Source organism: Mauremys mutica, chromosome 2, assembly GCF_020497125.1.
Source record: "Mauremys mutica isolate MM-2020 ecotype Southern chromosome 2, ASM2049712v1, whole genome shotgun sequence".
In the NCBI taxonomy this organism is placed as follows: domain Eukaryota; kingdom Metazoa; phylum Chordata; order Testudines; family Geoemydidae; genus Mauremys; species Mauremys mutica.
Window position 1 is genome coordinate 179,350,863 of NC_059073.1, and position 24,864 is coordinate 179,375,726.

The 24,864-nt window shown below is 49.3% G+C and overlaps 1 protein-coding gene across 1 annotated transcript in view; it reads right to left on the minus strand.

The window, feature by feature from the left end:
* GLIPR2 (GLI pathogenesis related 2) overlaps positions 1–14,844 on the minus strand; it is a 44,196-nt gene extending 29,352 nt beyond the window's left edge. Inside the window, exon 1 of the mRNA XM_045003577.1 lies at positions 14,692–14,844. Within this exon, the coding sequence (XP_044859512.1) occupies positions 14,692–14,704 (13 nt within the window). The 5' untranslated portion in view covers positions 14,705–14,844. The remainder of the gene's footprint in view (positions 1–14,691) is intronic.
* Between the last annotated feature and the right edge of the window lie 10,020 nt (positions 14,845–24,864).

The window sequence follows — 24,864 nt, forward strand, 5'->3', positions numbered from 1 at the left end:
ATAGTTAAGAATAAAATTGTCAGACACATAGAAAAACATAAACTGTTGAGCAATAGTCAGCATGGTTTCTGTAAAGGGAAATCGTGTCTTACTAATCTATTAGAGTTCTTTGAAGGGGTCAACAAACGTGGACAAGGGGGATCCAGTGGACATAGTGTACTTAGATTTCCAGAAAGCCTTTGACAAGGTCCCTCACCAAAGGCTCTTATGTAAATTAAGCTATCATGGGATAAAAGGGAAGGTCCTTTCATGGATTGAGAACTGGTTAAAAGACAGGGAACAAAGGGTAGGAATTAATGGTAAATTCTCCGAATGGAGAGGGGTAACTAGTGGTGTTCCCCAAGCGTCAGTCCTAGGACCAATTCTATTCAATTTATTCATAAATGATCTGGAGAAAGGGGTAAACAATGAGGTGGCAAAGTCTGCAGATGATACTAAACTACTCAAGATAGTTAAGACCAAAGCAAAAAACTCAGTGATTGGGCAACAAAATGGCAAATGAAATTTAATGTGGCTAAATGTAAAGTAATGCACATTGGAAAAAATAACCCCAACTATACATACAATACGATGGGGGCTAATTTAGCTACAACAAGTCAGGAAAAAGATCTTGGAGTCATCGTGGATAGTTCTCTGAAGATGTCCACGCAGTGTGCAGAGGTGGTCAAAAAAGCAAACAGGATGTTAGGAATCATTAAAAAGGAGATAGAGAATAAGACTGAGAATATATTATTGCCCTTATATAAATCCATGGTACGCCCACATCTTGAATACTGTGTACAGATGTGGTCTCCTCACCTCAAAAAAAGATATTCTACCACTAGAAAAGGTCCAGAAAAGGGCAACTAAAATGATTAGGGGTTTGGAGAGGGTCCCATATGAGGAAAGATTAAAGAGACTAGGTCTCTTCAGCTTGGAAAAGAGGAGACTAAGGGAGGATATGATAGAGGTATATAAAATCATGAGTGATGTGGAGAAAGTGGATAAGGAAAGTTATTTACTTATTCCCATAATACAAGAACTAGGGGTCACCAAATGAAATTAATAGGCAGCAGGTTTAAAACAAATAAAAGGAAGTTCTTCTTCACGCAGCACAGTCAACTTGTGGAACTCCTTACCTGAGGTGGTTGTGAAGGCTAGGACTTTAACAGTGTTTAAAAGAGAACTGGATAAATTCATGGTGGTGAAGTCCATAAATGGCTATTAGTCAGGATGGGTAAAGAATGGTGTCCCTAGCCTCTGTTCGTCAGAGGATGGAGATGAATGGCAGGAGAGAGATCACTTGATCATTGCCTGTTAGGTTCACTCCCTCTGGGGCACCTGGCATTGGCCACTGTCGGTAGACAGATACTGGGCTAGATGGACCTTTGGTCTGACCCGGTATGGCCGCTCTTATGTTGATATATTTTCTCAGTTAAGGCTTTTTACTAACTAAACCACTGCCCACACTTGGCATGCAACAGGTGAAAAAATACACTTGTTAACCTGGATGTTGGGAAGAACAGCCCCTCCCAGGATCGTCCACTTCTGTAGAGAGATTCGGGGAGCTCAGAAACACTTGCTGGAAGGAGTCAAGATGCTTTGTTTGTTACTTCTTGAGCGGATTTAGAACCTTCTGCCAAACAAACAAAGCAAAAGCCAGGCTAATGAGCATAGATTCCCCAGGCCTTCAACAGTTGTTACACCAAGTTTCCCACTCTCATGGCATAAACAGACGTGATTCCCTTTGGGTATCAGTGAAAAAGCTAGCTACTGAACCACTAACCAGCCTCCTTCATAGATAAGTTGCCTTTCTTACGGTTGGGCCTGCCTACCTGCTGTATTTGTAGAAGCCAGTGCTTGCCATGTCATTGCCACGCTGCCAAAAGCCCTTGTTTACTGATTAATGATTGCAAACAGGCCACATGCAGAGACATTCTGCTTTTAGAAAGCTGGGGTGGGAATAATGCCTCTCTGAACTTCTTAGCCAATCTAAGCATGGGTGGCAAGTTTGTAGAAATTTTGGTGGTGCACAGAACCCGCCCCCCCAAACTCTGCCCCCACCTGCCTAGGGCTCTGGGTGGGGTTTCGGGGGGAGGTCTGGAGTGCAGGTCCTCAGCTGGGGATTAGGGTGCAGGAGGGGTGCAGGCTTTGGGATGGAGTTTGGGGATAGGAGGGAGTGCAGGGTGAGGGCTGTGGGGCTGAGGATGAGGGATTCATGATGCAGGAGGGGGCTCAGGGCTAGGGCAGAGGTTTGGGGTGGGGGGGGATGAGGGCTCTGGCTGGGGATGAGGGTTTGGGGCGTTGGGGAGGCTCAGGGCGAGGGCGGAAGGGCAGGGTAAGGGCAGCCTGCCTTGCCATTAGTGGAGGGCAGGCACTAGGACCCTGGGGCAGCAGACAGCAGTTCTGCCGGGAGCCGATCTCTGGCAGCAGAAGCAGGCAGGGGACAGGCGCGCGCTGCTTTCTGTCAGGCAGAGGCAGGGACAAGATGGGGGGACACACGGGGGGGGTGGTGGCAGGCGGGGGCTGGGACCTGCTCCAGGCAGGGACACGGCGGGTGGGGGGGAGGCCCGTGGGGGCCGGGGCCCGAACCAGGCAGGGCTTGGGGAGAGACCCAGCTCCAAATATTGCTGGAAGACAGTTTAAGATCTTGGGGAGTAGTTTATCACCTGACCAGAGCAGGGCACCCGGCCCTGAATATTCCTGGAGCTCGAGCACCGCAAACATATATAACCTGCCGCCCATGAATCTAAGATGGTGGAAAACGTGGTCAGGCCATTAACTCAAAAGAGGAAGCTGCTGATTAAGAAGAATCTCAAGAATTCCTTGTGAGTTATCATGCCAAAAATTCTCCAAGGCCCAACCACACAGTAAAAAAATTCCTTGAAAGTTCCTCACTAGCTAGCACTGGATTACATCCATTTGTTAGAGCTGAAACAGCCAGTGAATCTCCTATATAGGCAGAATGAAGCAATCACAATTTTTTCCTCTTTTGATTTCACCTTCTTGTAGGCTCACTGATCCAATTCTGTTTTCTGGTGCTGGAGACTTCCCTATTTCCAGGGGTAGTAGTAGGAAACATTTTCATACATTTTTAATAATATTTGTGAATGCAATTGCACCTTAATGTGAATTTAAAACACAGTTTTTGTATGAACAAATTGCAAATTGCATATTGCTTCATTAGCAAATTTCAGTTGTAAGCTAGATTTCTCTTAAATAGCTGTGCACCTCTAATATGATAAATATTAAACATTTGTATACCTATTCATACCCAAGGAATGAATATAAATGACACATCTGAATTTGTATTATTCAAAAGTAGTAAATTGTATCATATGTTCACTGTATTCTGTTTACATTGTTTTCTAGACCACTACATAATCTTGCTACCTAAACCTTATTTTGAGTACAGATTTCAATAATTTGTATTGGTTGTGTATGTTTAGAAGGAATATAAGCAGGGAGGAAAGTGAGCCGGTCGGGCCGGTACAGCGTACCGGTAAGAAGCTGGTACCGGCCCATACACAGCCTGGGGGTGGGGTGGGGAAGGGGCAGCAATGTTAAAGCGCTGCTGCGGCAAAGGACCATCCTTAAAGCGCTGTCACGGCAGTGCATTAACGTCGCTGCCCCTTCCCTGTTGGCGGCCCTGCTGGTTCGGACCCTACCGGCAGGGCCACCGATGAGGGAGGCAAAAGGGGCAGGCAGGGATGTTAAAGTGCTGCTGTGGCAGAGCTTTATGGGGGGTCCTTTGCTGTGGCAGCGCTTTAACGTCGTTGCCCCTTTCCCCCACCCCGGCTGCCGACAGGCGGGAGCAAAGGTAGCAGCTGCCCCGGGGCCAGCGATTTAAAAGGGCCCGTGGCTCCAGCTGCTGCTGCTGCTGCTACCATGGGCCCTTTAAATTGCCACTGGAGCCCCGGGTGGCGCGGGCCATGCTGCGTGGAAGGCCTGGCTGGGGGACGCTCACCCCAGCCCCGCCCCTTCCACCCGAGTCCCTGCCCCTTCCCAGGGCCAGAGCCAGCCCCTGTACCAGTAAGTCTTCAGAGTTACTTTCACCCCTGAATATAAGGAAGCAATTTATAAAATCATGCCATGAATAGATAAACAACATGACTTGTGGCATGACCTTGAACATATTGTATGTGCAGTCATGCCGCATGGAGGACACCATTTCATACCGTGAGTCTGCTGGGGGGATGGACACATTTGAGGGATGGAGGGAATTGTCCCCTGGGCTGGATCTGACCTGTGGGCCACCGCAGTCTTACTGCTTGTCCATGGAGATTTATTGCTCCTTGTTTCCAGTTTCTATATCACATTGAAATAAGCTTAAAATACATTAAATAGTTTCTTAACTTTTCTTTACCACATAGACAATTGTAGTTGCCACAGGGAGGGAAAATGTCCATACAACACGCTATGAAGATGTGGCCCAATTTATTTCATTACAGTATTTGTATGACAGTAGGATCTAGAGGCTCCAGCCAGGACTGGGGCCCCATCTGGGCTAACCACTGTACAAACACATTCAGAAGCAGTCCATATCCTAAAGAGATTTTTCGAATTATAAAATGGTTTGTGAACCCCTCCGGCACAGTAACATCTGCGTAAGAAACCTGTGCCATCGCTCTGGAGATCTGCCAAGTTACCTTATCATACCACAATTTATTTGCACAGTACACATGACTGTGTGAACCGGTCACACTGAAACCTGAGACCACATGGAAAATCACATGGTTTCTATGGAAATCTAAAACTCGTTCTGGTTCCTTGTCAGTGAACCTTAGAGATTTGTGTTGGTCTCAGGCAGGCCCAAAACCTCTTCCTCCAAATGACTCAGCCTGCTCCTTCCTTAATTTGCTCTTCTGAGGATTTGGGGGAGAACAGCAGCCTCTGGCCCCCTCCCTCACCTCCATATTTCTTTAGGGGAGCAGCTATATGACATCTGGCCCTTCCCTTGGGGAGGAGAGTGGGGAAAGGAAACTCAAAGGTGGAGGGCGCACCAGTGTGCCATCCTCTAAATCCACGGGATGAATCTTCAAAAGGAGTTGGAATTTCTACCTTGCCCACTCACATCCCTGGATTTTTGCTGCCCTATGAAACTAGAACTATGAAATACTCCTTCAGTCCCACTGCTAGCACTTATGTGACTTACCTCACTCTGGGGTCAGATAACACAGAACACTCCGGAGACACAATAGAGCCCTGAAGGCTGGATCATAAGGGCCTGTCAGCAGTTTTTGCACCAAATGCTACCTCTACTACTATGATGACCTTCCTGAAGGTGGGAACACTCTTAGGTCTGCATGGCACACGTACAAAATAGCACACTCTCCCCAACCCAAATTTCTGATTCTCCGGTGTATATGAAGCAGTGGTTATGTCCAAGCCAAACCCACACAAGCAAAGGCAGAAACTACCACAGTATTAATAAATAATAATAATAATAATACCTCATGTTCATATAGCATTTTTCATTACTAGATCTCAAAATAATTTACAAAGAGATAAATATCATTACCTCCATTGTACAGATGGGCAACTAAAGCACAGTGTTGAAGTGACCTGCATAAGGTCACTCAGCAAACCAGTAGCATAACTGGGAATAGAACCTAGGTCTCAATCCTAGTCAAGTGCTCTGTCTACTTGGAAATGCTGCTAGAAGACTCATTTCTTTGGTGAATAACTTTCACCTAATTTTAGTAAAGGAAAATTTTTGTGGTGCCTTATTAACTTGTTGAAAAAACCCAACAGTTCCCCTTTGGATTAAGAGAAAGCAACAAAGAGAGCATGTTTTGCAGTTCTACTTTATGAAGAACCTTGAGATAGAACTGCAGACAAGTACAGTCTGTCTTGCTCTTTTAAATTGTTTGGATATGTTTGCTCGGAGCATTTATCAGTTTTGAGCATGGGTGGGCTGCACTTAACCTTCAACAACCAGGAAGAATTAGAGATATGCCACAAACTACTGCAACACTGGTGAGTCTCATGTTTAAAGGGCAAGTGCTGTGCAAAATTAGAGCCAAATTCTGCACTCTCTTACATACCATGCAGCTCCTTGGACTTCAGCAGGGTTACATGGAGCACAAGACAGATTTTGGCTTAAAGCGTTGTTTGCCGGTTAGGAATACTGCATTTTGATTTTTTTTAAGTATAGCATCTCTAATCATTTGTTTGCTTTAGGGCTTTTCCACACAAGGAACAGACTAAAAGCACGTGTGTGTTTTTAACTGGGTTAAGTAGCTTGATTTAAAAAAGCACTTTTTTAGTCTATTCCTTGTCTAGAAAGTCCCTTAGACAATAAGAGGAGATAACCTTTCTAAGCTCTGCAATTGCCCTAATGTTCCTAAGCATCAGGAGGGAAGGGATAGTTCAGTGGTTTGTGTGTTGGCCTACTAAACTTCAAGTTGTGAGTTCAGCCCTTGAGGGGGCCAGATAGGGATCTGTGGCAAAAATCTGTCTGGGGATTGGTCCTGCTTTGAGCAGCGGGTTAGACTAGATGACCTCCTGAGATCCCTTCCAACTATGATACTCTATAAACATCTTGTTGCTAACAACAAAGACTAATTCATCATCTCTTGTCTATCCCCTCTGGTCCTGTAAAACATACAAAGACAGAAAATGAATTAACATGTTGATAGCCTGTGTGCATAAGGTTTCACAGAAAATTAATAGAGGGGGTCTCTAGTGAACTTGTGATACTTTCCTTAAGAGCTAGAACAAGGCAGTTGCAACAAGTGTCAAAAGACATTTTGTATAACAGCTTCACAGAACAGTGACGTGAATTTTAGCTCACTTTAAGATGTATCTCACTTTGCATAAATCAGAGGGGTAGCCGTGTTAGTCTGGATCTGTAAAAGCAGCAGAGTCCTGTGGCACCTTATAGACTAACAGACGTATTGGAGCATGAGCTTTCATGGGTGAATACCCACTTTGTCGGATGCATCCGACGAAGTGGGTATTCACCCACGAAAGCTCATGCTCCAATACATCTGTTAGTCTATAAGGTGCCATAGGACTCTTTTTACTTCGCATAAAGAAATCAAAGGCATTTGAATATTTCCAAAAGTTGCATTTATCCCACATTTCTTAATGAGAAAAATGACATTTGCTTCTAAAGTTGTAACCATGTTTAAAACAAATGTTAAAAAGTGATTTGTTTTTCTTTTGTAATCATTTGTATTCTTTTTGGATCTTATCAGTTATTTGTTATATTGGCTCAACTGGCAGTGCAACCTAGGATACTCCTAGTGCTCACTCACTTCTCACGGATACATTTCTTTTGTTTTGAATTCTGACTCATGTTTACAGAAGGATATGTAAGATGATACACAACAGTGGTTTTCAAACTGCGGGTCGGAGCCGGATCTGCTGCTGGCCCCTTGAGGGACACAGCATGGTCCGCGGTGCCAGTACAGGCAGGAAGCCTGCCTTAGCACCACCGCTGACCGAGAGCTGACCAAGGCAGTGCTGGGTGTGACAGTACCTCCCATAAGCCTATGGAAATATGCTTAGAATGTGTTTTATGCTACATATGCCATGTAACATATCTCCGTAAAGGTTATGATTTGCTGAATGTATTAATCCTATTTGTATGTATGTATCATTTTTGTATTCAAAGTTATGAATGTTATGAATGTTGGCTGTGTACTGGCTTGATTCTAAATAACCTTAGTAGAGCATTTGGTCAGTTCCTGGAGAAAGGAATGTTGAAATTAAGTACCTAATCAAGAAACACTTAAAGGACAATGGATCTTGGAATGCTCCAATCCACATAAGAAGTCTACTTGAGGACATTCAAGGTAGCATGTAAACAATGGATGCTACCTGTAAAAACTGTGAGTCATGCGTGGACATGTGACTTGCCCAGGTGACTCCTAAACTCCATCTTGGAGCTGGACTTTGCATAGGAGTGAGGAGGGGGTCTCCACCCACAAGAGAAAGTCTACTTTAACCCCTGGGAGACCCCTCCATTTTGTCTTCAGCTGGCTAAAGAGAGAGCCTCTCCACCCCCCAGGATACTTGAAAGAAACTGGAACAAAGGACAGTTTGCAAGGGGTGTGAGTGATTGCTGGACCCAGGCTAAAAGGAGATTAGTCTGTAAAAGGGAGCATTCTGGAACTGGTGAGGATCTTATCTGTATTCAGTTTGATTGGACATAGATTTGCACATTTTATTTTATTTTGCTTGGTGACTTACTTTGTTCTGTCTATTACTACTTGGAACCACTTAAATCCTACTTTCTGTATTTAATAAAAATCACTTTTTGCTTATTAATTAATTCAGAGTATGTATTAATACCTGGGGAGGCAAACAGCTGTGCCTATATCAGTGTTCTAGAGCAGGGGTCCCCAACCCCCGGTCCGCGGACCGTTACCGGTCCGCGGCCTCTTAGAAACCGGGCCGCGAACCAACCCAATGGAGCTTCCGCAGGCGTGCCTGTGGGAGGTCTACCCGAGCCGCGGGACGAGCGCTTCCTCCGCAGTCGTGCCTGCGGGAGGTCCGCTGCTCCCGGGGCTCCGGTGGACCTCCCGCAGGCATGACTGCGGACAGTTCGCTGGTCGCGCGGCTCAGCTGGACCTCCCGCAGGCACGCCTGCGGAAGCTCCACTGGAGCCGGTGGACCTCCCGCAGGCATGACTGCGGAGGGTCCGGCAAATGCCGCCCTGGGGGGCAGGACGAAACCGGTCCCTGGTCCTAAAAAGGTTGGGGACCGCTGTTCTAGAGGGCAAACAATTTATGAGTTTACCCTGTATAAGCTTCATACAGGGTAAAATGGATTTATTGGGAGTTGGGCATCTGAGTGTTAAAGACAGGAACACTTCTGTTAGCGGCTTTCAGGTAAACCTGCAGCTTTGGGGCAAGTAATTTAGATCCTGGGTCTTTGTTGGAGCAGACGGGAGTGTCTGGCTCAGCAAGACAGGGTGCTGGGGTCCTGAGCTGGCAGGGAAAGCAGGGGCAGAAGTAGTCTTGGCACATCGGATGGCAGATCCCAAGGGGGGTTCTGTAATCTAACCCGTCACATTGGGTTTACAATGGTGCCACTGGCCCATGCTTACAAGGGGCTCCAGCCTGCTCCGCTTGCGCTGCGCCCGGGGACCTCACTGGTTCCCTCCACCCCCCACTTGCTTCTCCCGGCCGAGGGCTTCTCTCGGCCCTCTGGCCCCACCCCCCTGCTCCTCTCTGCCCTGGCCAAACCCCAATGCACCTCTGGCTCCAGGCAGTCTCTGCTTCTCACCACCTCTGGGGCCCCTGGAGCTGAGCAGCCTGGGACTGATACAGGAGCCCAGCCAGTCTCAGCCAGGTGGGAGTGAGGGGAACAGGCCCTGGCTGATCGCATCACTCCCAAGGGGCCAGAGCAATTCCCCACCCCAGGACAAGCCCTGGCTGCGCTGCCATCTCAGCTCTGCAGACACAATTGCCTCCCAGCAGAGCAGGTGAGTGTGGCCGGGAGGCAGGGCATGGGGGAGTGGGTCTCTGGTGGGTGTGTGTGTGTGTGTTGGATGGGCTGTGAGGGGGCAAGGAAGACCTCTGTGTGTTGGGGCACTAGGGAGTGGAGGTTCTGAGGGGGTGCTGGGCAGTTGTGGTGGGGCTGTGGGCAGAGGGGGGGGCGCTAGGCAGGAGTAGTGTTGTGCAGGACGCTGTGCATTTGTGGGGTGGGGGTCACTGGGCATAGTGGGTCTGGGGGCTCTGGCCATAGGGTGTCAGGCGGGGTGTTGGACGAGGTGGGGGGGGGGGGCTGTGTGGCACGGCATGGGCCTGCCCCTGAGGAGAAGGGGCATGCTGGCAGCACAGGGCCAGATGGGCCATTGTGTGTCTGGCAACTGCCGGTTTGTAAATAGTGGCCTCGCACTGGGCTAGGCGGAGCAGGGCCACCTCTGCCATGCCATGCCCAATTGCCCCTGGCTGACCCCTTGCTCAGGGGACTGACCTCCCTGTGCCATGCACCATTGCCTCCAGGGGGCCCCACAAAAGATTAATCTAGCCCTGGCCCAAGGTAAGCCCGCACCCCAATTCCCTGCCCCAGTCCTGAGCCCCCCCCTTCCTGCACCCCAAACCCCTCATCCCCAACCCGACCCCAGAGCCTGCACCCCCAGCCCAGAGCCCTGACCCTCTCCCACTCCCCAACCCCCTGCCTCAGCCCAGAGCCCCCTCCCACACTCCAAACCCCTCTGTCGGGTCACAGGCATCAACAGTTTTCTTCAACTGGGTCGCTAGAAAAACGTTTGAAAACCAATGATATACAATGTCTACTGAGTCACTCCTTATTGAATCTCCCCTAATATGATGTTATTGTATACCACATTAACAAGATTCCTTCAAAGTGCAGTTAGTGACCGATCCCCGGGCCATCCCCTGTGCTCAGGAGTAGAGAACACTCAAATTTAAAAAGCCTTTCTCAGAGCCTGGAAAGTGGGTAAGGGGAGGGAAAAAAGGGAACTGCTAGTTTTGCAACATTCTTCCACCCCCTCAGTGGTAGGGTGACCAGATAGCAAGTATGAAAACTTGGGACAGAGTGTGGGGGGTAATAGGCACCTACATAAGAAAAAATCCCCAAATATTGGGACTGTCCCTATAAAATCAGGACATCTGGTCACCCTATTCAGTGGGGACCGTTAGAAGCTTATTTATGGGTTCTCAGCAAGGATCAGGCTCCTCAGAGCCTAGGGGTGGGGCTAGCAACCAGCTGCTCTCTGAAACATCATTACCAGCTGGCCCTACAGACATCCAAGTGGGAGTTATTAGGAGTTAATGCTGCAGAATCCCTGCACAGCTGCAAATGCACAGCTGCAGGGGATTCAGCCATTGCGAATCTTGCAGAGCAGCATAGAATTGCCTGCCCCTTGTGTGGTCATTTCTTGTCAAGAAGCATCGAGAGATTCTTTTCCTTTCAGATCCCCAGGATTCATGAAGGTGAAAGACTGCCCCAAATACTGTCCCAAAAGGAATGATTTCCCGAAAATGTAGGCAAAATTTAGGGAGTTTCCCGACCAGTGTATCATTTTCATGGGAGGGGATGTTCTAGTCCTGACAGGGGAATATTGCTATCATGTTTAATGTTCTAAAATTACCAAGGGAGAAGGCGGTCTGACTGCTAGGCTAGGAATTTAGAAATATTGCTACTAGGGCTTGAAAAATCCACTCACCCAGAGCAAATAGCAATCTTTGCATCAATTTCTGCAGAACCTCAGCTTACATTTTTTTAAATGCCCTTAAAATTTCAAACAAAATCTTCTAAACATAACCCCATACAGTGATATCTGTCGGCAGGCTCAGACAGAGGGCTCTACCACCCACACCACTGTTTGGGAGCAGGGCAAGTGCAACTGCCTCTGTAAGGGGGGAACTTGGCTGGCATTGCAGATAAGACAGGGGTGCTCAAACTGGGAGTTGTGAGGTTATTACAGGGGGCAGGAGGCAGAAGCATAGGCATGTGCATGAGGTGTGCCAGGTGTGCCCAGGCACACCCTAATGCAGGGGTGGGCAAATAGCCCCACTCTGCCAGCGCAGCAAGCCGCAGGGTCCGCGCTCCCGGGCCGTAGCGCCCGGCCGAGCGCAGCAAGCCGCCAGCCCCTCCCCCGTCTTCCCCCCTTCCCTGGAGCCATGCCACTGCATGCACAGCGCTCTGAGGGGCGGGGCTGCGTGCTCCCACGGGGCAGCATGTCTGGCTCTGCGCGGAGCAGAACATGCTGCTAGGAGCCTCATGGTAAGGTGTCCAGGGCCGGGGGGGGTGGGGGTTGGATAAGGGGTGGGGGCAGTCAGGGGACAGGGAGCAGGGGGGGTGGGATCCCAGGTGGGGTGGTTAGGGGCGGGGGTCCTCTGGAGGGGGCAGTCAGGGAGCAGGGGGGATTGGATGGGGCATGGGAGTCCCGGGGTCTGTCAGGGGGCGGGGGGTGGTTACGGGTCAGGGCAGTCAGGGGACAGGGAGCAAGGAGGGTCCTGGGGGGGGAAGTTAGGGTGTGGGGGTCTCTGGAGGGGGTGGTCAGGGAACAAGGAGCTGGGGGGGTTGTATGAGTCGGGAGTTGTGGGGGTCTTGTCAGGAGGCAGGGGTGTGGAGAGGGGTTGGGGCAGGCAGGGAGCGGGGGGGGTTGTATGGGTCGGGAGTTCTGGGGGTCCTGTCAGGGACGGGGGAACAGTTGGATAGGCATGGGAGTCCCGGGGGTCTGTCTGGGGGCAGGGGTGTGGATAAGGGTCAGGGCAGTCAGGGGACAGGTAGGGGGTAGGGTCCTAGGGGGGCAGTCAGGGGACAAGGAGCAGGGAGGCTTAGATAGGGGGTGGGGTCCTGGGGGGGCAGTTAGGGGCAGGGGTCTCAGGAGGGGGTAGTTAGGGGACAAGGAGCGGAGGGGTTGGGGGTTCTGAGGGGGCAGTCAGGGGGCGGGAAGTAGGAGGGAGTGGATGGGGGCAGGACGGGGGCAGGGCTAGGGCAGGGCTCCCTGCGTGCACACCCTAATGAAATGTGCTGCACATGCCTAGGGGCAGAAGCCTAGTCCTGCCGGTTCCCCTGCCTCTTCCCGTAGTGTGCTGGGTTCCTGCCCCTCCTCCGCCTCTCCGTCCCTTCCTCCCTGCGGGCTGATCAGCTGATGGCCCTTGCGAGGGACTGATCGGGAAGGAGCAGAGTCAGAGTGCTCGCTGCTCCCGGCGGAGGCAGAGAAGAAGCGGCGGCAGGTCCTTGGGGAAGGGGGGTGGGTGGAATAGGGGCATATCCCCTCCTAGCCCTCTGCCCTGACCCCCTCTCACACACACCCAGCCCTCTGCCCTGAGCACCGCAGCCCTGCACACCCCCTAGGCCCCTGCCCTGAGCCCTGTACCCCCCTCATACACACCCAGCCCTTTGCTTGACTCCTTCACACACCCCTCACGACCCCAGCCCTGACTCTGGCACCCCCACACATACCCAGCCTCCCCGACACCTGCATCCCCCTCACATGCCCCCAGCCCTCTGCCGTGACTCTTTCACCCCCCCATGCCCAGCCCCCCACACTCCATGCACCCCCCACATCCTGACTCTTGCACCCCCCCCCCCACATCCCCACCCTGAGCACCAAACAAGACCTCCTGCACACACCCCCACACATTCCCACTTGCACCCCTCGCACCAAATGGGAGCTGCCCAGGTAAGTGCCCCACACCCAAACCTCCTGCCTCAACTCTGAGCCCCCTCCCTCATTCTAGCTCCCGGCCAGACCCTTCACCCCCAGCCCTGTGCTCAGTCCACTCCCACCCTCAGCTCAGTGCAGCGAGAGGAAGAGAATGGGCCAGAACCAGGGAGAAGGTAGGTACCCACTGCATGTGGTCAGGGCTGGGACCCCAGACCAGCAGCCAGGATCCTGGCTTGCAGGAGCCGGTGGATGGAATCCCTGAGCAGCGGTGGGCTGAGCCGCTCAACCCACTGCCTGTCTGGGGTCCTGGCCGCTGGCCCCGCACAGCCCGCTGCTGGTCTGGGGTTCTGGCTGCTGGACCCTTGCCAGCCAGGGTCCCGGCCTCAGGCCCCGCTCAGCCCGCTGCCGGCTTAGGTGAACAGAACCCCAGACCAGCAGCAGGCTGAGTGGGCCAGCGGCATAAGATCAACATTTTAATTTAATTTTAAATGAAGCTTCTTAAACATTTTGAAAACCTTGTTTATTTTACAATACAACAATAGTTTAATTATATAATATATAGACTTGTAGAGAGAGACCTTCTAAAAAAATTAAAATGTATTACCGACACGCGAAACCTTAAATTAAAGTGAATAAATGAAGACTCGGTACACCACTTCTGAAAGACTGCTGACCCCTGGTTTAGTATCTCTGGGGCATGAGCCCTTTCAAATTCTTCAGACTAACAGATATAAAATCAACCAGGTAAAACTCATATCCCCTCATTAATATACTCGACTGATCATAATAAGCAAATCTCCATTGGCTCCATAAATCTGATAACTAATATAAAGACCCCATGATGGGCTTAGGCCCAGTTCTGATCTCACGCACACTGGTGTAAAACTAGTGTATTTCCAGTGACTTCAATGGAATTTGCTCTGATCTACACCAACATAAGAGATATCAGAATCATACTGACAGACTTAAGCCATGCAAAGGGGGACAGCTGTGGAATGTCTAATACAACAATCCATGGCCAGCAGAGGTGGTAGATTTCATCCTCACAACAGGGAGGAGAATACACAGCTGTGAAACCTATGAACCCCACAGAGCCAGAGACTATATTCTGCTGAATTGTAGCTAAAGGCTGATCCTAACAGTTTCCTGAATATGGTCATCTAGGCAAGAAGTACTTAACTTAATGCAATAAGCATATTTATAACTACATGATCTGCCTCAGTTATGCTTAAGGAGCCACTCACCAACTGCAGTTTCAAAACTAAGGTGCTTATAATTATAAATATCATGCTTCAAGTACTGTGTAGTTAGTCTAACTGCATGCATCAAAGCAAAGCTATCTTACCTTATTATATATGGTGACTTTAATATTTAACTGGTTTTATCTTATAAATTCTATACAGTATTTTTAAATCTAATGAAAACATTCCTTTGTCACAAAACAAACTCCTCCTGGGTTACTGTATGCATAAAAGCAATCAGCTCCGACAAGACAAAGCCACTACCATTTTTGCAATTCTTAAACCACAAGGAAGGATTTTAGCATACACGCTTTGTTTACAGAATCTACAGATTAAGTATGCACAACAAGCTCCATATAAATATTCACCAACCTGACTTTCCCATGACCTCCTTCCTGATTGTTACCTGAAGCTGCTTCTGTTGACTTCGTGTTTTGAGCTGACTAATTTCCTTGTAGAGCTCCAAGCCTGCAGACACTGTCTGCAGAGCTGACAGTGCTAGAGTGAGCTCACAGCACACTGACAGTGTAACTGCATCCTTTCATGAGCCTGCCCATGCCTTATAAGGAATAAAGCAACTTTTTTTCTTAGCAAGATTCCGGCTTAGGGTCAGGGGTTATTTATCTTCCACAGAAACCAAGCAGCTCAAAAACCAGCATGTGGGTCCACATGCCAATTTAGTTTAGTAATAACAGACACTAAGTTGTTACAAACAAAATACTACACCATATGTGAACTGGTACAACAGGCTTCACAACAGTACAACAATAAAAAAGAAGTTAACTTACTTTAAATTGGGTAATCTGTCAACTTAATTAAGGATAAAATAACTAGGTATTTTAGAGTGTGACTGGTGTCCTGGGGGCATGATAGGCAGGGGGAGGCCTCCTCAAACAACCTAGAGTAGCCCCGCCCATGCTCCACCTCCAGGCCAGGTCCCCCATGTGGTTCCCCGTGCTCTCCCCTGGCTGGCTGGTTGGCCTGCCTCCCACACTCAGGGCTCAGGGTGGCTGGTGCTGAGGCCACACCGCGTGGAGCACCAGGGTTGGGGGCACTGCAGCTGTGCCAGCTGGCATAGGCGGCAGGTTCATATAATTTTTGGTGGGGCCCAAAATGGTGGTGTCCCCCCCTCCCCTCTCACCCTGTAAGCTGATATAAAATGAAGCTACAATGCGTCAGCACCACAAGATTACAAGGGTCAATTAAAAGTGGAAAGTCAGAAGCAGCACTTGCCTATTAATACCTAATACACGGTATTAAATTTTGTTGCACCTGTTGTGACAAAGTGGGAATGTTCTTAATGTTTTCTCTGAATACTGTGTGGGTGCCTCAGTTTCCCCTGCAAAGTGCCAACTGACGGTGTTGGGGACAAAGAGATCAGGTGGCCTCCTTGTCCGGAAGAGACACAAAGGCCAGATGAGGGAGTGTCAGTTTGGAGCTGGCTGGGGAAATCGGGAGAGGCCCATAACTTGGGTCTGGGCTCCCCACCCCCCAAGATGGACCTGACTGAGGGGTCCTGTTTTCTGTACTTACAAGCTCTGTTTTAGACTGTATCCCTGTCATCTAATAAACCTTCTGTTTTACTGTCTGGCTGAGAGTCACATCTGACTGCGGAGTTGGGGTGCAGGGACCTCTGGTTGCCCCAGGACCTGCCTGGGCAGACTCGCTGCGGAAAGTGCACAGTGTGGAAGGGCATGCTGAATGCTCCGAGGTCAGACCCAGGAAGGTGTAAGCTTCTTGCCCTGGAGACAGTATGCTCAGAGAGGAGGCTCCCCCAGAGTCCTGACTGGCTTTGTATGGAGTTGTTCCAAAGCATCCCAGCATCCCCTTCCACACCATGCGCTTCCCGGAAGTCTGCACAGGCACTGACACTCCCTCCTCTGGCCTTTGTCTCTTTTCCAAGCATTAGGAGGCCACCTGATCTCTTTGTTCTCCAACACCTTCAGTTGGCACCTTGCAGGAGAGTGGCCCAGGCCATCAGTTGCCTGGAGACAGGGTGTCAGCCATTCTCTGTGCAGACAGCATCACACTGGCCCTCTAGGGCTTTACAACAATCACACCCCCTTATCCCACCATCTAGAGCCTTAAGAAATGCATTGGGGAAACTGAGGCACACAGACAGTATTCAGAGAAAACACCTGTATACGACCAGTTACATACTTTGAAGGGTGTAAAATAATCAAATATTGTGCCAAATACAATGATACTCCAAACACCTTCAGTTGGCACCTTGCAGGAGAGTGGCCCAGGCCATCAGTTGCCTGGAGACAGGTTGTCAGCCATTCTCTGTGCAGACAGCATCACACTGGCCCTCTAGGGCTTTACAACAATCACACCCCCTTATCCCACCATCTAGAGCCTTAAGAAATGCATTGGGGAAACTGAGGCACACAGACAGTATTCAGAGAAAACACCTGTATACGACCAGTTACATACTTTGAAGGGTGTAAAATAATCAAATATTGTGCTAAATACAATGATACTCCAAACTGACCACCAAATTTAAATTGCATGTTTTTCCCCTCAGGTGAGGGTTCTGGGGTGGGGCTGGGGATAAGGGGTTCACAGTGCAGGAGCGTGCTCGGTGCTGGGGGTGCAGGCTTTGGAGTGAGGCAGAGCTGAGGATGAGGAACTTGGGGTGCAGACAGGCTGCCCCAGGGCTAGGGCCAGAGAGGACTCCCCATCACCACCACTGGCAGCAGCAAGCTCCAGGGGAGGGACCCCTCCTGCCCCCCATGGCACACACACTCTGCACATGCTCCTAGAGCCCCTCTCAGGTCCAGAAAGCTCACTCCCCTCCCCTATGACGGGTACTGGGGGGGGCACAGGTGGCCTTCCATGTTGCCCCTCACCATAACTTCACTGTGGATGGGGGATGGGGCTGCCCCTTGCCCAGCATGGGGCAGAAGTGGGGTAGGCAGGGTGGTGGCTGGCTATGGGGTGGGGGAGCAGGGTGTCATAAAATTCACCCAAGCCCCAGCTGCTCAGGTCTAGGAAGCCTCCCTCTCCCATCCCTCCTGTGGCGGGTGGGTTGGTGGGTGCTGGGGGAGGGGGCATTGCCTTCACATGTGGCTTCCTGCCTCTCCTGTGCAGCCTGCTGTGCCTCACTGGGGGGCTGGGACTGGGGCTGGGGCAGGGGGGGAATCATAGGGTCAAACACTCAAACATAATAAAAAATCATAGGGTCAAACACTCACGGAAGTCCCAAGTGCTGCTAAGGTGAATGATGTCTGTCTCCTGGCCCGTTTGTGTCACCTCCAGGTAAGGGCGGGAGGGGAGGGGAGGCCCCCTCCGCTCCCCTCCCCCTCCTGAGTGCTTCAGCAATCGTTAGCACATTCCTCTTATGGTAATGCTTAGCACATTCCTCTTATGTTAATGCTGCAGCCCTTAGGCTACCGGCAGCAGCAGCAAAGGAGAGAGAGAGAGAGAGAGAGAGAGACATGCTGTGTGCTCTCTTTACATTCAAGCAGGGAAACTCCGGGGAGGGGGAAAAATCTAATATTTCCAAATATTGGTGGAGCAGAGCCCCTGATTATGAATATTCCTGGGGCTTTAGCTCCAAGAGCCCATATAAGTTGGCGCCCATGCCAGCTGGCACTCTGGGGCTGGCCGCCCGGCTCATGAGGCTGGGGGCACCGCAGCCACACTGCCTGGCCACCCGGAGCCTGTATAAACAGAAGAAATAGGAATGTAAATCTAGCAAAATTGCCAAGTCATTATTGTTGTGTATTTGGTTGTCATGGTTTTTTTGCTATGGCAACTGAGTTAGATTATTATGGGTTAGCTCAACCGGTTTCAACCGGCTGAGGAGCTCTCTGTAGATATGTAAATAAAATGGAGGTTTTGGTTAGCTGCCTGCTCTCTGGCCTCAAGTGATTGTTTCCTACACCGGCTGCCCCAAGGATATAACACTGGCGACGAGGGTGAGACTCCGGTGCTGCTCCAGTAACAGAAGGAAGTAGAAGTCAAGGTAAAGACCAAACAAAGAAAAAAAGCTGCTTGTTTGCACTGACTGTGAAAGTGAAACTAAAAATCATGGCTACTCTGACCAGGCCCCTGGAGCCTTTTGATGAGAATACAGAGCAGTGGCATGTGTATACTGAGCGTTTTGAGCTTTTTGGTATTGCAAATGACATTACAGAAGCGAAGAAGGTGCCAATATTCTTAACTGTTGTAGGGGCTAAAACCTACTCTCTGCTACGCAGCTTACTACACCCTGTTAAGCCTGAGACTAAATCTTACAGTGACATTGTGGAAATCCTGGGGTCTCATTTCTCCCCAAAACCACTGGTAATTGCTGAAAGATATAGGTTCCACAAAAGAGACCAAAAGGAAGATGAAACAGTTGTACAATTTGTAGCCATTTTAAAAAAGCTAGCAGAACACTGTGAATTTAAAGAAATGTTACAGGATGCCCTGCGTGACAGGTTAGTGTGTGGCCTGTACAGTGAAGCTATACGGAAGCGCCTACTGACAGAGGCTCAGCTTACCTTACAGAAGGCTGTTGATATTGCTGTCTCCATGGAACTGGCTACAAGGGAGGCACAATACATCGGTGCACCCCCTAGGGTGCAAAAAGTGTCACAAGAACCGACCCACAAAACTGTGCAGAGTCAAGAATGTTACCGCTGTGGTAAGCCGGGTCACCAGGCATCAGAATGCTGGTGTAAGGACCTGGTGTGTCGACACTGTGGCAAAAAGGGACACATTGAGTGTGCCTGTAAACAAAAGAAAAAGAGGCCTGTGGTCTGGCCAACAAAAAGAGGAACCCTGCATACCCTAGAGCAGACCCAGGATGATCAAGGTGACACCTCATCGCAAGAGGAAGTGCCACTGCATGTTTTGTCTTTGGCAATGGGCTCACATGAATACTGGGTAACCCCGTTATTGGATGGCAAACGTATACGCATGGAACTGGACACCGGTGCAGCCGTCTCACTGATCTCCGAGACTGTGTATAAAGAAAAGCTACAGCATCTTCCGCTTAAGGCAACAAAAACTGTTCTGAAGACGTATACGGGAGAAGCTGTGCCTATGCTGGGCACTATTGATGTTAAGGTGGAGCTCAATGGACAGGTGGCTAAATTGCCACTGTTTGTGGTGAGAGGTAACTACCCAGCCTTAATGGGTAGGTCTTGGCTTGGGAAGATTCAACTGAACTGGGCAGAAGTGCACCGGATGACTAAAGAAGAAACCAGTCTAACCCCTATACTAAGGAAACATGCTGCTGTTTTTGGAGATGATTTGGGAAGTATGAAGGGAATCACTGTGACATTGAACATTAAACCTGGCAGTCCACCAAAATATCTGAAAGCCCGAACTGTGCCATATGCCATCAGGCCAAAAGTTGAAGCAGACCTGGAGCGCCTGGTCACCAATGGAGTCCTAATACCAGTTACCCATAGCTCATGGGCCACTCCTATCGTTCCAATCGTGAAGAAAGATGGCTCTCTCCGGATTTGCGGTGATTTTAAAGTCACTGTCAACCCAGTGTTGTGTGCAGAGCAATACCCGCTTCCCCGCATCGATGACCTCTTCGCAGGCCTGGCTGGGGGACAAAAGTTCAGTAAGATTGATCTGAGTCAAGCATATTTACAGATGCACGTCGATGAAAAGTCCCAAGACCTGTTGACTATTGTGACTCATAAGGGGCTTTATCGATACTGTCGTCTACCCTTCGGAATAACATCTGCTCCCGCCCTGTTCCAGAGGGCTATGGACCAGATCTTGTGTGGCTTGTCAGGAGTTCAGTGCTATCTGGATGATATCCTGGTCACTGGAAGAAATGAAGAGGATCACTTAAAGAATTTAGAGGCTACCCTACAAAGACTGGAAGAGTATGGCCTACGAGTTCGCAAAGACAAGTGTGAATTCTTCAAGCCCTCTGTTGAATATTTGGGACACATCATTGATTCTGCAGGTCTTCATAAGGCCCCTGCAAAAGTTAAAGCTATTGTGGAGGCTCCCCCACCTCGAAATGTAAGCCAGCTGCGCTCGTTTCTAGGACTCCTGAACTATTATGGAAAGTTCATCTCACAGTTAGCCACACTGATAAAACCACTTCATGAGCTCCTTGGGCAGAACAAGGCCTGGAAGTGGACTGAAGCCTGTGATGTTGCGTTTAACAAAGCTAAGGATGCATTGCTAAATTCTGAAGTTCTAACGCACTTTGATCCATCCTTACCACTGTAATTGGCCTGCGATGCCTCCCCTTATGGAGTGGGAGCAGTCGTGTCACATATTATGCCTTCAGGAGAAGAGAGACCTATTGCTTTTGCTTCACGCACTCTAAGCAAAGCAGAAACTAACTACGCCCAAATCGAACGTGAGGCATTAGGAATTGTTTTTGGAATTAGGAAGTTTCATCAGTACCTGTTTGGGCGAAAATTTACTCTTCTCACAGACCATCGACCTCTGACATCAATTTTTGGACCTTACACAGGCATTCCCCCATTAGCTGCTAGTCGTATGCAACGTTGGGCATTGTTACTTTCAGCACACACATATGAAATCAAATATCGGAAATCCACTCTACACGGCAATGCAGATGGCCTCTCAAGGTTGCCTTTGCCGGTCAAACACCAAGATAGTGCCCACAAGGAAATCTTCTACTTTGAACAGGTAGAGAATACACCCATCACTGCTACTCAGATAAAGAAGGCAACTCGCGTTGACCCAGTATTGTCCCACGTTATGGACCTGGTGATGCATGGAACATCTCGACAAACCTCTCCGGTCTCATCCGACCTTGTTCCCTACATGTCCAAGCGGACGGAGTTATCGGTCCAATCTGGTTGTTTGTTGTGGGGGAGACGTGTCATTATTCCACCACCACTGAGATCACAGATGTTAGAACAGCTACATTCCGGTCACTGTGGAATAGTGCGCATGAAGGAAATTGCACGAAGCTATTTTTGGTGGCCTGGACTGGACAGCGCTATTGAAGAGAAGGCAAAAGCTTGTATGTCATGTCAGGGTGTGAGGAATGCACCCCAGTGGGCACCCCTACACCCATGGGACTGGCCTGAAAACCCGTGGCAACGTATTCACGTTGACTTTGCTGGCCCCCTTGAAGGAAGCATGTTCTTGGTGGCAATAGATGCCCATTCTAAATGGCCAGAAGTCTCTATAATGCAGTCCACTTCTGCAGAGAGTACTATCCAAAAACTACGAGGACTCTTTAGTCGTTTTGGTCTGCCAGAACAACTTGTGAGCGACAACGGACCGCAGTTCGTTTCTCAGGAGTTTCAAAATTTTATGAAAGCAAATGGGATACACCACATCACGTCAGCACCATATCATCCGTCCACCAACGGATTAGCTGAAAGATTTGTGCAGACAATGAAAAACGCTTTGAAATCAGCAAGGGGACAACACTCCATTCAAAAGCGTCTGGATACCTTTTTACTTTCCTACAGAAACACACCTCATGCTACGACCCACGCATCTCCGGCCTTTCTAATGATGGGACGACAGCTGCGCACTTGCTTTGATCTGCTGAAACCTTCTGAACCCCGACAAATTGTGCAACATCAGCAGCAATATCAAGTCATCAGACGGGCACCCAGAGCAAAAGACCGAACCTTTAGCCCGGGACAGCCAGTTTTGGGTTCCGGCCACAGTCATCACTCAAACAGGACCTGTTTCCTACACAGTCCGGACTGCAGAGAATCTTACCTGGCGGCGACATGTAGATCAGTTGTTGCCAGGTCATGCCAGTCCTCAGGACCCATCTGCAGTTGAGGGGTCTGACTTCACCTCTTCTAGTGAGGGATCGAATCACGAGTCACCTGTTTCTGACTGTTCTCCTCCATTACTGCCGGCGGCTGAGATACCCCTTTGCCCATCACGAGCTGATACCACCTCCTCACCTGTTCGTGCTGCGGACCCTGAGCCCCTAGTGCTTTCGGGTGCAATAACACCAGTAGTTCGCCGTAATCCACCTAGAGACAGAAGGCCTCCTCATCGGCTGGATCTTTAGCTAGGGCGAACCCACGGTTATGGGGCAAAATAATCCCCAGGGTTTAGCCGGGAATGGAGGCAGTCTACCCTCCTTCTCTAGTCTAGTGTGTGTTTTATTTAGGGGATGTTCTTATTAGGGGGGGAGGAATATGTTGTGTATTTGGTTGTCATGGTTTTGTTGCTATGGCAACTGAGTTAGATTATTATGGGTTAGCTCAACCGGTTTCAACCGGCTGAGGAGCTCTCTGTAGATATGTAAATAAAATGGAGGTTTTGGTTAGCTGCCTGCTCTCTGGCCTCAAGTGATTGTTTCCTACACCGGCTGCCCCAAGGATATAACAATTATATAAATGGATTTTGAACTGGGGAGTCCTCCTATCACATCCCCCATATTAAAGTTTTCATGTCTCCTACTGGTTTGTTACACTATCCCCTCAAACGACCAGTTGTTTTTTGTTGTTGTTTTTTTTCTTTTTGGTACATAGACATTCAATTATGAATGTTTAGCACTAAGGACCTTTCTTTCCTATGTTTGTAAAGCATTCTACACATCTCTGGCATTATCTAGATAGTGTACCTATCTTTACAGATCCAACAAGAGTTTGCCTTATATTGTGCAGTATATTGATACTTATCTTCAACTCCTTTGATGTTGAAAAGGGATGTCCTCATGAACAAAAACAAATTTTCTTTTGCCTTGAAATACATTCACAAGGTTATGAAAATTAGCAATGAAAAGACCTTTGAGGTCATCTACCTCACCCCCGGAGCCAATGTAGTGTATTTGCTAGGGCTTTGTCGCATACGGTTTAAGGTCTCTAATGATTTTTTGCCATTTCTCTAGCAAGATCTAGTTTACTGCAGTCTTACTGTCAAGTAGTTATTTGTTGTTGTTATTATTCAGGCTGTTTTCACTTTAATATTCATTTATTCCTATTTGAGCCAATCTCTATCACCCTAAATTCTTCTCTTTCCTTGGTTTTTACATCCTTCAGTTGTTGGTGGACTTATGTTCTGACCTTTGGCTTAGCTTAGTCAAACTATACACAGTTGTATGAGATAAGCATAGTCTAGTCTAGTCTAGTGTCTAGACCACAGGACTGAGAATCAGGAGCATGGGTTCTATTTACCTGCTGTGTTACTGGACAAGTCATTGAACCTCTGTGCCGTAGGGTTCATCTTCACTGCAAAAAAAAAAAAAAAAGATCTGCGGCAGGAAGTCTCAGAGCCTGGGTCAACTGACCTGGCATGGGTGGCACATGAGCCACCTGTTGGGGGAGTCTAGCCCCCAGCCCCACCTCCTCTGCCCCTGCCCCTTCCACCCCCATTCCCCTGCTGGAGCTCCGAGCCCCTCCTTCCTCCTCACAGCTGCCAGCTCCACTGCCCCAGGCCCGGGCTGCACTGCCTGAGCACCCTGGAGCACTGGGCACTGTGGCCCCAGAGCACTGGGCACTGCGGCCCCAGTGCTCCCAGCCCCCCCAGCCCTGGAGTGCCAGGTGCTGTGGCCCCAGTACCCAGGGGAACTAACCGTCCCAAGTCACGGCCGCAAGCCAGCTGCCCTAGCCCCAGCACCAGCCTGCTTCCAGGAAGAGGAGCAGCCTCCCTGGGCTGGGGACAAGGGAGAAGCAGCAAGCAGGAGTGGGCCTCGAAGGGGAGCGAGGGCAGGGACATGCAGGGCTGTTTGGGGAGGCTTTGCCTCTCCCAGCTACTTGTGCTTGGTGGGATCATACTGCAGGGCTAAAAATAGCAGTGTAGCTGTTCCTGCTTGAACTAGAATCCAGGCTCAGATTCTGGGCTTCAGTTGACCCAGGGTCTCAGACTTGCTGATGCAGGTTGTTTTTTTTTGCATTGTAGGCATACCCATAAGAACGGCCGTACCGGGTCAGACCAAAGGTCCATCTAGCCCAGTATCTGTCTACTGACAGTGACCAATGCCAGGTGCCCCAGAGGGAGTGAACCTAACAGGCAATGATCAAGTGATCTCTCTCCTGCCATCCATCTCCATCCTCTGACAAACAGAGGCTAGGGACACCATTCCTTACCCATCGTGGCTAATAGCCATTTATGGACTTAACCACCATGAATTTATCCAGTTCTCTTTTAAACGCTGTTATAGTCCTAGCCTTCACAACCTCCTCAGGTAAGGAGTTCCACAAGTTGACTGTGCGCAGCGTGAAGAAGAACTTCCTTTTATTTGTTTTAAACCTGCTGCCTATTAATTTCATTTGGTGACCCCTAGTTCTTGTATTATGGGAATAAGTAAATAACTTTTCCTTATCCACTTTCTCCACATCACTCATGATTTTATATACCTCTATCATACCCATAGTTTCCTCATGAATTAAATGGGGATAAATACTTATTGCCACAAGGTTATTGTCAGGCATTAAATGTCTGTTTTGCACATTTATTGGATAATCTAGATCATCTGGAAACAAAGAACATAGGTCATACTTAGAGGATGGGGGTGAGGGGCTTTCTCCTGGAAAGCAGAGACTCTGAAAAAGATTTGGGGGACAGGGTGGATAATCTGTTGAACATGAGCTCCCAATGTGATGCTGTGGTCAAAAGGGGTAATGCGAT